Source organism: Polychytrium aggregatum, assembly GCF_025602895.1.
Source record: "Polychytrium aggregatum strain JEL109 chromosome Unknown BJ171scaffold_42, whole genome shotgun sequence".
NCBI lineage: Eukaryota > Fungi > Chytridiomycota > Chytridiomycetes > Polychytriales > Polychytrium > Polychytrium aggregatum.
Window position 1 is genome coordinate 104,794 of NW_026516244.1, and position 12,043 is coordinate 116,836.

Sequence of the window (12,043 nt, forward strand, 5' to 3'; positions counted from 1 at the left end):
CAAGAGTCGGATCGAACGAGTCTCTCGGCCTCGAGTGTACTTGGACACACCGCGTGGGCATGACGGGGGTGTATTCTGGATCCGGAACACAAACGGCTCTGGCCCGGAACGAGCCGGGACTTTAACGAGGGGCTTGCTCGCTGCCAGAGGCGTTCTCTGGTACGATGCGTGTGGCCGTCACATCCTGGTCATCTACTTTGAGCGGGATGTTCTTCTTGAAGAGGTCCGGACTGCCCCGCAGGCTGTTCAGCTTCTCCATCATCTCCGGGTCCTTTTCCAGGACATCGAATTCGCGTTTCTTGGTCTGTATCGATTTTTCAGCATTTCTGGCCCTGCGAATACGATCAAGGGGTGTCAGGCAAGCAGTCCCAATCTGCTCCTGCAGCAATGCATTCACCGCAATATCATAGCAACAACTTACCGGAACATATGCATTTCGAGCTCGAAGCTGTCGTCAGCGCTCTTTTTTGAGACGGGTTCGAACTTGTTGCTCTTGATGAGCGAAGTAGGGCATTTCCACAGACATATTAGGCCTGTCTTATCGATACGACACAATCCTCCGGACTGGATCTGGCATGATACACCCGTGCAAGCGAGCGAAGCCAGACTTACGGAGAACGTGGCGGTTGCGGGACCCAGGTTGTAAGGAAGATACATCTCCTGAACATTTGGCGCAGCCTGGTTTTGTTGCTGTTGGGCATCGAATGCCGATCAGTCAGTCGACTGGTCTACCGCCGAAGCCGGCAGGATTTCGTCGGGAGCAGCTCAATCTTACATCCGCCAACTTTTCGTATGCCGAGAGAACCTCGTCTTGTGTCTTTTGCTGGACCGGCTCGATATCGCGGGACTTTTCGCCCTCGCCCTTCTTCTCTCCAAAGACCCTGATTCGGAGTATCGATAAGAAAAGGACGATTAATGATAGCGGGGTGCAATGCCATTCATGCGCCGGCCATCGTGAAGTCAGCTTACATGTCTCCCTCGCTGTTTCGTGGAAGAAGTGACCGCGTTAGTTTCAAATCGAATGTGTCCCCCGATGCCCGTGGTTTTGTCTGTATAACTTACCGAGACGATGGGAACTCCATTCCTGAAGATTTCGGCTTTCTTTCAGCCGATCTTGCAGATCGAGTTGTCGGACGTGAGCTGGAGGAGAAGAGGCACGCAGACCCGTGGCATATTCAGCTTTCGGAAGCAAGTGGCAGAGACCATATGGTTGGCGATGATGGGTTTCCTGGTCGGGGCTGACGGCTTACCTCTCCTCTGCCTCTCCTGAGCTCACAGAGCTCGAATCATCCTCGATAAGCGAGCTAGTGCTCTCGGCACTCACGATCTTGACGTTGTTGCGGCGGAGATAGCGAACTTGCTCGCGCGTGAGCTCTTTGAAGAACGTATCGGGTTTGAACTAGGACGTCGTGGGAGGAGGCACAGGTTTAATTGCTCTAGCTCTCAGTGTCGATATGAACGCAAGCAACTCGGAAGCTGGCCCAATTCAGAATTGAACCGTGAGTCTCCAGATCGGTGGATCCCACGTGCAATTACCTCCAACAACTCGAAAAAGTTTTGTCCCATGGTTTCTTGCAGCGCGAAACCAACATAGTCGAAGGTTTCCACAAGATACTGCGGACAACACGAATGAGTTCAGTATGAATCCGATCGCAAATGGCCCGCCGACGAAGGGAGGCCTGGCTCGGTGATAGTACACTTACAATCAAGGCACTGGCGGCATACTTTTGACTCTCGGGGTGCCCTAGATTGGCAATCACGTTCAAGAGTCCGCTGATGATTTGAAGCTGAATCTGGCGCTCTGCAATTTCTTTCGATCCCGCAGCCATGATTCTAGAAGCCAAGTAGGCATGTCAGTGCAAATGGAACACTACTACCGGCATTGGCAGAGCAACGACCGAACACGAAGCAGGTTACCCGAGGAGCTTTGCTGCATAAGCTTGCTGCACATAGGTCGACATCAAGGCATCGTTCTGCTTCTTGGCCGTTTCCTCGGACTTTGTGAGCATCCCTTGCCAGCTTGCACCTCCACCTGCCCCTTCTTGCTGCCCCTTCTGACGGCGCCCACGAGCTGTCCGGTTATCGGCGGCCGTGAATGAGTCCACAAGATATCATGCAGCACGACTCCTCGCTCTGCGCCGCTGTTTTGCCAGACATACCCTCATTCATGTCTTCTATGTAGTCATCGACAGAAATCTTCAAGATAGCTATCAGCTGCTGAATCACAACATCCTGTAGCGCTGATCGCTCGCTGAGCGATCGCAAAATCTCATATCCTGCAGGCAGATAACCATTGTTCATAAACATAGGCTTGGGAAAATAGACACCGCGACTTCATAGTGGACTAGATCCACACTCTACCTTCGTATTGAACTTGGATGTTGATGCTTTTGAGCAATCCAATTGTGATCTCGACGACCGACGGATGAACAGTTTGGATATGTGGCTACGGGAGCATCAAAGCCACGACGCTTCAACATCAAGCTCTGTAGAATCATATCAGTCGTGCACACGCTGGCAAATATATGACAACAAAAGGGTGTATCATGAACGTACCAGAAGCATGCGGACAGCTTGTCCGGCCATCTGCTGGGCGGTTGGGGTTGGGGTCCCCGATGTGAGCAGCCCGAGAAGCGATTTGTATACTTGAACGAGAAATCGCGGATTGCCCTGCAGAAGACAGCCCCTTGAGTATCTCAATATGATGTTCCAGCAAGCTTAAACGCTCAAGTAACTTTCTCTCCTATCCAATAGGTTTCACTTGGTCGATGCATGGCATTCGTTGCACTTTGATCCTCCCTCCTGGCTGTGCGAACACTATCCATCACCATGGGTAGAAACGGAAACCCGGCATAACGCTGTCGTGACGCAGCAGTCCTACCAAGCCAAGTTGGTAGAGCAAGTTCCGGGCATAGTCCTGGGTGACCTCTGATTTTGAACGAGCCAGGCAATCGGTCACTGATCGGACACCTGTCAGGGCGAAATGAACAGCGCTGCTCGTTTTAGTCACTGATGAGTGTGCATCATTGAGGCCGATTTCGGTCGTAGGATATCTGCGAGTCAGCACGCACCGTAGCTTTCGCAGATAAACTCTTTGTACTTGCGTCCGGCGGATGCAATGTGAAGCAGAAGGCGTAGACCCTCTGCCTTCTCGGCCTGTAAAGAAACGCAGCATTATTCGACCATCCAACACATCAATATCGAATGTCCATGCGCCCAATATAGGCCAATGCGACGCTGACCTCTTTAATCTGGGGAAGACCAATGATTTCGAGGACGGTCATCACGCCACCGACTTCAAGAAACTCGGAGAGAAACCGATGGCCACTCGATGCGGATACAAATATCGACACTGCCTGCAGCTGAAGGGCCAAGTTGTATCCGAGCAAGTACCTGATCGAAGCCCCGTGTGAATAATAATGCGTTCTGCGTGCATGGGTACCGCCGGATCAGTCGTCCATATTAACTCACGTAAGCCTTAGCCAAGACGTCACACGGTTGAGAAAGAGACTCGCGCCGTTGCCAAACTCTCGCTCGAGTTGCGGGCCGGTTTTGTGTCGATTGTTGGCAACAAAATCGCAGAGGATCTTTTCTCGCACATGGCGGTTGCCCTGGAAATGGTATTTTGGCGCATTAGCCACTGAGCCGTCCTCGAAGCCGTCTCTTGGGAAGACGGGTCGCTGGGCAGAATGCTGTTGCGTCCCTGGATTACGATCGCGCTGCACACCTTGTCCCATGTGCGGGAGATTTGGAGAAACACGGAAGAGGAGCATGTTGGCACCAAGGGCTTTCCTGCCGTGCGAACAGGCGGCAGCTGCTCCCTAATTGGATATTTGTCGCGAGGACTTTGAGCCTGGGCTTGGCGAACGTACAGGTGCGAGGAACTTGAAAATGGTCGAGAGCCCGGACGCGACCGAGCGAGAGTCCGAGGCAATCCATCGCTAGATGCGGACCCGAGAGACATTCGTGGGAATTCGCTGTCTTGAATGATGCTCATGTCGCTTCGGTCGGCTCTGGGTCAAGTGATTGAATTGTCGGCGCTGATGCTGATGCTGATGCTGATGCTGATGCTGATGCTGATGCTGATGCTGATGCTGATGCTGATGCTGATGCTGATGCTGATGCTGATGCTGATGCTGATGCTGATGCTGATGCTGATGCTGATGCTGATGCAATAACCGGTGTGCTCGATAACGGGCCGACTCAAGGACGTGAGAATGATCGTCGCGCCAAAGCCAACCAGACCTCATGGACGATGGATGCACGGCCTGGAAAGAGGCAAGCCGTTGGAACGTCGAGCCGAGACAGATATGAACAATGGACGACAGCATCTATCGTCGTCATCAACACAATGGCCGGGAAATGGCCAATCATCTGCCCAAAGACTGCCGCTCCTGAGCACCCAAGCTTTGCTTGGAACAAACTTGGGATCCTTCTTTCGGGGCAATGAGCCACTGACCCGCAGGAGCGCTACCGATAGACCACCATGGACAACATCTTCTACGCTATCATGAATGGGTCGATCGCCGATGTCCAGGCCATACTCCGGCGGTCCCCAGGCAGCATCAACCAAACCTCAAACGTCAACCTTGGTCGGACGCCGCTTCATATGGGCACAATTGCCGGGAAGCATATACTCGTGCACTTTCTCACACAGCAGGCAGGTCCAGAAGGTCGCCGGGATTGCTAAATTGCATATACTGTTGGAAGATCTGGATAGATTCAAGTTGGCGAGTTTGCCTGACTCCCCACCACTGTCCAATGGCAGAGTGGCGTGGACCTCAATGCGCAGGATCAAAACGGAAACACCGCACTGCATTTTGCCGTCGAAAACAACGATATAGAAATGGCAAAACTCCTCATCGACGCCGGCTCAGACAAGACTGTCAAAAATATACGTGGCGAAAAGTAAGCCGGAGGCGCAAGGCTGGAGACTTTGCCAGTTGGGAGGATCGTTCTGGAGAAAAGTTCCAGAACCACCGTGTCGCGTTGTCTAACTCTGTGGGCCGACTTCAGACCCAGAGATATCGTGAAGAGCAAGGAAATGAACGACACACTCAATGGTGAGTCGATCCAAGCGACCGCCCAAGAGGGCTCAAACACCCGAGTTTCTGTCAGAGCATCACTAACAAGCGAGCAGCAACGCCGTGCGACGACTCAGATCCATCGCAGGTGAGCCATGCTGCCTCAACAAGGTGGCTCCATGGCAAGAATGAATTGCTTTGCATAGTCAGCACCAGCTCAAACTCTTGCTGTTCAAAAGAAATATTCCGCAGAGTACTATTCGGCAATCGGACCAGAGCTCGCTCAGCTCCAGCATGCCCTGCCGAGTGATGTCAACATTCTCAAGATCTTTGCCTTGGATCTGGTTCAAAAGCAGGCCAAATTTGAGAATCGCTGCCGGGTGCGTTGATGAGCTGCACTTGGAGAGTTCTCGTGGAACATGCAATAAGCAAATTGACTTGGCCAAGTTCCGTTGACATACAGGAAATCATATACCAGCTTGTTGAGGAGAAGCACATTTTGGCCCACAAAAACAGGTTGATGGAGGTAAACAAAGAGATCAAACTGCCCCGAGAGAATAGCACCATCGCTCTGTCGTAGCTGTGGAAGCTGGAACGACACCTCGCATTATTTCACAGGAAGCAATCGGGATCAAGGACAAAGATACAAGCACTCGTTACATCGAGCAGCTCCAGTACTGGCAGGACGAAAATGAGCGGAATCAAGCCACAATTACGTATCTCAAGGTAGCGGCCTGCCAATTTATCTGCTTGTTTCAGACCAATGAGTTCAGAGACCCGCTTGGCGATCAAAGCTTGCTGTCCGTTGCACTAGATGTCGGCTCTGGAAGAGCACTTGATGCGGAGCCATCGATGCCCTCAGGATTGAAAAATATACCTGAAAACGACCTTTAGCTGCGGCTTCAGGAGAAAGAGACGAATATTCATGAGCAAATCGAGCAGAGTAGACTGCAGCTTGGCCAGATGTCCAAAGAGCACGCGCTTCAGCTCTCGAGCGTCCTGGAAAAGCACGAAGAAACACAGAGGGCACTCCAGGTTCGTAGAGACCACCCTTGGATGGCATAGCGGTGAAGCGACATCAGCACAACACTCATATCAGCTTTGCTGGACCGCCGCTCTGCATCCAAACCGGTCCAGGATCTTCAAAAAATCTACACTGAAACTCAAACCTCGAAACTCGTAGACATGCGCAAATCCATTTCACAGAGGCAAGCTCAGAAGGTGGGAGAATGGCAAAGCTAGCTTCTACGATAAGTTGCTCGAGAAAATTCCCACAGTAACAGCCATTTGATTCATTCAGACAGTCGAGAGTCTGAACTCGGAAGTCGTGGTGCTGCAAGAAGAGCTACTGTCTTGTACCAGCCAAAACTCGGCACTTGAAGAGCGCTTGAAGGTGAGCAGAGCGCCTACATCGTGAATTCACAATTCAAACGAGCATAATCCTTCGCCTACTTACAGCGTGCCACCGCCAGCTTTCCGAGAAACTATTGGATTTGAAGGAGAAAGAAAACGCGGTACTTCGCGAGGACTTGAAGCAGCTGCGAGAATCCCTGACACAAAAGGTCTGTGAGATGACCTTGACAAGCCTTCTGCCTCCGTCGTTCGTCGAGGCATGCCCGAACTTGTATGCCCGAACTAATGAGATTCAGTGATCCGCCAGGCTTCTGAGAAACCAGATCGCCAGGAGAGGCTCAATTTCGATGCACGCTCCGGTGCCGTAGCTCTGGAGGCTGTCCCCCGAAACTCGATGCAACTCAAGGCTGTGCCAGTCCAAGTGCTGATAGATCGGCTTACGGATCCACAAACTCATGGTGCGTTTGGTTGAAATTGAATGTAGTAAATTGGGATGGGATAGATTCCTTCCTGCGTCGCGGGCACAAAATCAATGATCTAACTGGGGCCTGATAGATGCCGAGTTTGTGCATGCCTTCATTCTCACGCACAAGTCGTTCATGAGAAGCCAAGAGCTGATGCGCGAGCTTTCGAAAGCCGCCCTGGGAAATGCATCAACAGCATCGACATCCAGTCCACGGCTTCTCAGGTACGTTACCAAGTTTCGGATGACAAGTATGTATCAATCGACTGAAGCATAGCAACTCCATCCAGAACCATCAACACGCTCAAGTACTGGATTGAGAACTACTGGAGCGACTTTCAGGAAGATGGCCAGCTCCTAGCTGATCTGACCGAGACGATGGATATATTGAGCAAAACCGACCCTGATCTTGTCAATATGGTGCGAAACATCACATCGCGGAAGGTGAGCCGAGTTCTTCCGTGCTGGGAAGTCTGCTTGTGGCCGTGCTGTATTTGATCACACTATTGGAAGAGTTGGACGAAATTTCATGGCGACATACAGCGACTGAGTTGGATCACATGTCTGCTGACTCCCAAGCTGCAAGCAACAACAAGCCATATTCGCAAGAGCACCGATCGACCGTGTCCCAAGCCAATTCTGCCAAAAGGTCTTCAGAAACGATACGAGCCTGAAGGAACCGTCTACAAAGTCAATGCGGGACTCGCTACGATCATCATCCCAGAGCGCATCGACATCAGAGACAGGAGCCTCCAAATGGCCCAGACTCCACCACGTCTGAGCCAAGAGCTTGGTGGTAGTCTGTCCGATATAACCTCTCTAAGCAGGGAACCCAAGCCAAGGTGGCTGTTTGCAGATTTTGACCCACTTGAGGTAGCACGCCAAATCACATTGATTGAATTCGAATTGTTTTCCGCGATAAAGGTAAAGTCGTTTGAGTTTTGATTGTGCACTATTCCGGCGTGTCTGAGAGCGGCACGTTTTCATCGACACATTGTCCGTCGCGAGCATGAAGCACCTCGCCAGACGCCACCGCGGATGAGTCTGTCTATACTTTGGCGAACCACTTGATTTAGGTTCAGAAAAATCCCAGTGCTGCCGCACATATCTCTCCCTGCATGATCGATGCGTCGCTGATATCATAAGTTTATCGACCATAACCGTACAGCCACGAGAGTTTCTGGATTTGGCATGGATGAAGGATGACAAGGAGAAGCTGGCACCAAACATCATGAAAATGGCACGCTGGTCAAACCATGTGGTTCGCTGGCTGATTACCGAAATTGTAACGATCAAAGATCAACCCAAAATCCGTGCGGCCGCCTATGAAAGGGTAGCCCGGGTAGCAAAGGTGGCGAATGCTGCTGAATGGAATGCTGAACACTGGTGTTTGGCGGCGTCACTGTTGCTGAGATTCACAATAGACAGAATAATTGAGATACTAGCTTAATACTTACAAGTGCATGAACGATATGACCGCACTATATCAGCATTTGGCCGTGCTAAACAACTTCAACGGCGTCAAAGAATGCGTGGCGGCACTGCAATCATCTTCGGTTTACCGGCTTCGCAAAACAAAGGCGGTATGTGTACAAACCCAACCTTGGAACGATACGATCCATTGCTTGATCTTCAAGTCCAGCATCTTTGTCGAGGATGTTGTTGTGGCTATTTGGACAGCAAAGCGGCGTCGACTGTGTGAATATGAAGCGAATTCATCGCAAATGGCTCCTTCGACTTAGAGTGTGGCTGGAAAGTACATCAAGGTCGTTGAGGAGCTTCAGCGGATGATATCCAGTGAGCTGAATTACAAAAGCTTGAGATCAAGAATTCACGCTGCAGAGCCGCCGGTGATTCCATTTCCAGGTATATACCAAGGCGATCTGGTAAGTTGCAGAAGCACGGGGCTCGCCTGAGTAAGCTTGTGGCTCACCGACCACGAGACTCAGAGAAACAGCCGATTTGCCTCTGCTCGAAGGAAACGGAGCGTACAGAGTGGGTGTGGCAAGCACAGAAAACCCCGCCAATGAAATCGGCCCGGCGTTTCGAGGCTCACTGTGTCTTGGGCAACCATCATAGGTGTTTCTAGATACCACGAATAAATCGGCACCAAGCGACGGAAACATCAACTTTGTGAAGCATCTTAAGGTGTTTCAATATGTACGCGAGATTCAGGTACTCAGCACACATGAGGCGAGTGGCGGAAGTCACTCCCTTGAGAATCAACCTGAAGGCGACTGCATGAGGCGACCATCATAGAGAGGCCATTCAACGAACTCAGCTCTATCCTTTCAGATATATCAGCAAACAAGCTATGCACTCACTCCAATTCCAGAGATTCAGGAGTACATCAAAGCTTTCATCGGGATGAGCGATGACGACGCATACGATGCTTCTTTAGCTTGCGAGCCACGCGAATTGACCTCGAGTCGAGGCGCATAGTAAACACTCTACTGAAGGAACGAAGCGACCCGCTTGTTCCAGCACACATTCCGAGTGGCTGAGCAGCTCATCAGTACGAGCCAATCGAGTTGCTACGAAGTTACTGCATCGAATCATCGACATTCAGCTCGCCTTGGGAAGCATGATATTGGGTATAGGCAGCTGATTTCCATAACCGATGATCGACCTCTACACTGCAGTCATGTTCCCGGCCGAGTTGATATCCTTGTTCCGGACTGTGATGTACTACTTGATGGAGTGAACAATATGGGCGATGAAGAGTCCCATGGGCTGTCGACAATCGGAGCAGCCCTGTTCGGGCTGTGGATCAAAGCGTAGTAGCGCTGCAGCATAGAAACTGAAGGTGGTGAATTGAACCATTGGCGATAAGTGCGTGTATTGATGTCCATAACGGAGTGGTTACTGTCCCCAGCTACATCTTGTTTGTTTCATTTGAAAGCTATGGAAGCAGACCCCCACAAACTAGGACTGTCCATCATAACTGGGACGCGTTTCGATTCTCATCGATGGTGGATGCTGAGTATTTGAGATTTTGAAGCAGGAATAGCTGCAAAACCGAGAGATCGTTGGTGTGGGTTTATGAGCTATCATGGAAATCGAGGAGCGAGTGATACGGTATTGAAGGAGTATGATACCGCATTGAGTGCACCGTCCGGGAAAGTCGATATCGCATGCTTCACAACTTCGTGCCCATGTTGAGTGACGACCAAACGTGAAATCGGCCACCCGTTCGGCGGTACAATTCGATCCACATGCCTTGACGGCCAAAGTTGACTTGATAGATCCGACTGAGACCGTCTCCGAGTTGGATACAGTTTGTGATGGAGACAGAATCGGAGTGCAAGGTTGTCTAGGTGGTTCCATTGGTCCTGAAAGACTCTGGTGACAATAGCAATGCGGACTCAGGAAGAAACACGATCCCATCCTTTGAAGCGCAATTTCTGTCAGCGAAAGCACAGGTAGTCCGCGCTCTCGTTCGTTGAGAATGAGCTGACCGAAGCTGAACACGTTGAAGCGATTGCCCTGCACCCAGAATTTGGAGAGTCTGGGAAGGCGTGTCATTTCATATGGAACAAACTCGAGCTGATTTTTCGACAGATCCAAGGTGTGCAATCGATCAAGAAGGGCGATCGATGGGGGCACTTGACGAAGCGTGTTGTTGGCTATCCGAAGCTCGCGTAGGAAAGTCAGTGCGCCGATCCTTGGGGAGAGGGATTGCAGCCGATTGTTGGAAACATTGAGCTCGATGAGATTTGGCAGGCACGAAAACAATTCATCTGGAAGGGCCTCGATGACATTGTTCTGGAGAAGCAGCACATGCAGTCTGTCGAATCTGGGTATATCTGGCTGTATAACAATAAACTCCAAGGCAGGAGTCAAATTGCTGGCATCGAGCTCATTCACTCGCTCATCGTATCGCGCCAAGTTTGGGCCATTTTGATGAGAAAATACAATCGGAGAAGCGTGAGTGGATGGAGAAGCAGATGGTATTAATATCTGTACGAACAGCAAAATCGTGGTATCGTGGGGTCGTGAGCTCATGACCAGATGGGCTGATAAGAATGGAATTAGTAAGACTCAAAGCAATTGCAACGGAGTGAGAGAAACACAGTTTCGCAGTCGAGTGTTTTGGAGGAACTGGCCTCTCCTGGCGACAAGCGGGGGAGCAGGCGACACAGGGAGAGAGAGCTGGGGAGGGGAGGGGGCGACGGGCGGATCAAACCGACATGGGGCGCTGAGCAGACAAAGAGAAACCGTTGCTTCGGACAAAAGCACGTCATAGTCGGATCATGCCGCACACTCGACTACCGACGGCCAAGTGGGTCAAGTTACCCTCGCGGGTACCCGTCCCATGGAGTCCGTCCGTCCCATGGAGCCCATCCGTATGGAGCCCATCCGTCCCATGGAGCCAGCCCATGACTCCAATATCTCATCGGCCGAGCCTGTCGCACCAGTGCGAGCGCCGATCGACGTCATTCGGCCAGATAAACGATCGAAAACACTCGCTCCACAAGCTGCTCGCGTGTTGAAGTGACCAGTTTCGATGTGAGCACGACATCGAGCAAGAACGGCGCAGAGGATAGTATGATGATGCGATTCAGGGATTAGAAAGGGCAAAAAAATGCCTTCTACCAGAATTGAACTGGTGACCTTCTGCTTACTAGAAGGACGCTCTGCCAACTGAGCCAAGAAGGCATGGATTCCGCATCGGGGAATCGAACCCCGGCCACCTCGGTGAAAGCGAGGGATCCTAGCCACTGGACCAATGCGGATCGACGTAAATTTTATCCAGTGCAAACTTGACCCCTAGAACATTCCACATCATCCGCATCCTCCCCGTCCCCTCCGACATGAGCGCTGCTGCCCTCGTAAACGGCACAACATCCCGACCTTATTGGCTGGAGATCGGATTACTGAAAGTGTCGGTGGACGAGCTCGGCAAAACTTGACATCGCCGTCCCTCCGCAAATAAGTCCTTTCGGGATAGAGAGCCGCGGCGAGGATTGTAAAATATCCTGGATCGCAAGGCCAGCACCAGTCCCACAGCCCAAAAGGGACGCTAAGGCAAAGTCTGAATAAAGACCCATCTATCGACTGCCTGGATCAATGCGGGCTTGCGGGTGGATTTCGCGGAAGCATATGCTGAATCCATTGGGACTTTATGGTGTTGGTCTTTACCCCTGGCTCCCTGGCTCACTGGCCTCCTGTCGACAATCAGCCGCCGTCCAACCCTCATGCT

The 12,043-nt window shown here is 51.4% G+C and overlaps 3 protein-coding genes and 2 non-coding genes across 5 annotated transcripts; 1 reads left to right on the plus strand and 4 right to left on the minus strand.

Moving 5' to 3' along the window:
- Nucleotides 1-50: 50 nt before the first annotated feature.
- BJ171DRAFT_570610 (uncharacterized protein) lies at nucleotides 51-3,773 on the minus strand (the record flags this gene model as incomplete). Its single annotated transcript, XM_053113645.1, has 17 exons — nucleotides 51-332; nucleotides 422-492; nucleotides 613-690; nucleotides 776-881; nucleotides 970-981; nucleotides 1,063-1,140; nucleotides 1,251-1,399; nucleotides 1,537-1,614; nucleotides 1,704-1,833; nucleotides 1,918-2,071; nucleotides 2,160-2,276; nucleotides 2,362-2,446; nucleotides 2,557-2,670; nucleotides 2,882-2,970; nucleotides 3,072-3,156; nucleotides 3,243-3,426; nucleotides 3,472-3,773. The coding sequence occupies 17 exons, from the start codon at nucleotides 3,771-3,773 to the stop codon at nucleotides 122-124; spliced, it is 2,043 nt and encodes a 680-aa protein (XP_052963204.1). The 3' UTR covers nucleotides 51-121.
- Nucleotides 3,774-4,486: 713 nt separating this feature from the next.
- On the plus strand, nucleotides 4,487-9,713 carry BJ171DRAFT_570611 (ras guanine nucleotide exchange factor domain-containing protein; the record flags this gene model as incomplete). Its single annotated transcript, XM_053113646.1, has 20 exons — nucleotides 4,487-4,582; nucleotides 4,769-4,908; nucleotides 5,017-5,063; nucleotides 5,141-5,172; nucleotides 5,264-5,404; nucleotides 5,488-5,550; nucleotides 5,643-5,750; nucleotides 5,919-6,059; nucleotides 6,162-6,245; nucleotides 6,325-6,417; nucleotides 6,497-6,586; nucleotides 6,685-6,835; nucleotides 6,933-7,065; nucleotides 7,131-7,284; nucleotides 7,420-7,764; nucleotides 8,009-8,191; nucleotides 8,331-8,423; nucleotides 8,583-8,726; nucleotides 8,920-9,015; nucleotides 9,136-9,713. 20 exons carry the CDS (start codon nucleotides 4,487-4,489, stop codon nucleotides 9,280-9,282), a joined length of 2,481 nt encoding a protein of 826 aa, XP_052963205.1. The 3' UTR covers nucleotides 9,283-9,713.
- Nucleotides 9,714-10,314: 601 nt separating this feature from the next.
- Nucleotides 10,315-10,626, minus strand: BJ171DRAFT_394375 (uncharacterized protein; the record flags this gene model as incomplete). Its single annotated transcript, XM_053107169.1, has 1 exon — nucleotides 10,315-10,626. A coding segment is annotated over one exon (312 nt), but the record flags the coding sequence as incomplete, so codon positions are not given.
- Nucleotides 10,627-11,426: 800 nt separating this feature from the next.
- BJ171DRAFT_t251 lies at nucleotides 11,427-11,499 on the minus strand. The gene has a single exon. It is a non-coding gene; the product is annotated as a tRNA-Thr (tRNA).
- A 5-nt stretch (nucleotides 11,500-11,504) lies between these two features.
- Nucleotides 11,505-11,576, minus strand: BJ171DRAFT_t250. The gene has a single exon. It is a non-coding gene; the product is annotated as a tRNA-Glu (tRNA).
- Nucleotides 11,577-12,043: the final 467 nt, after the last annotated feature.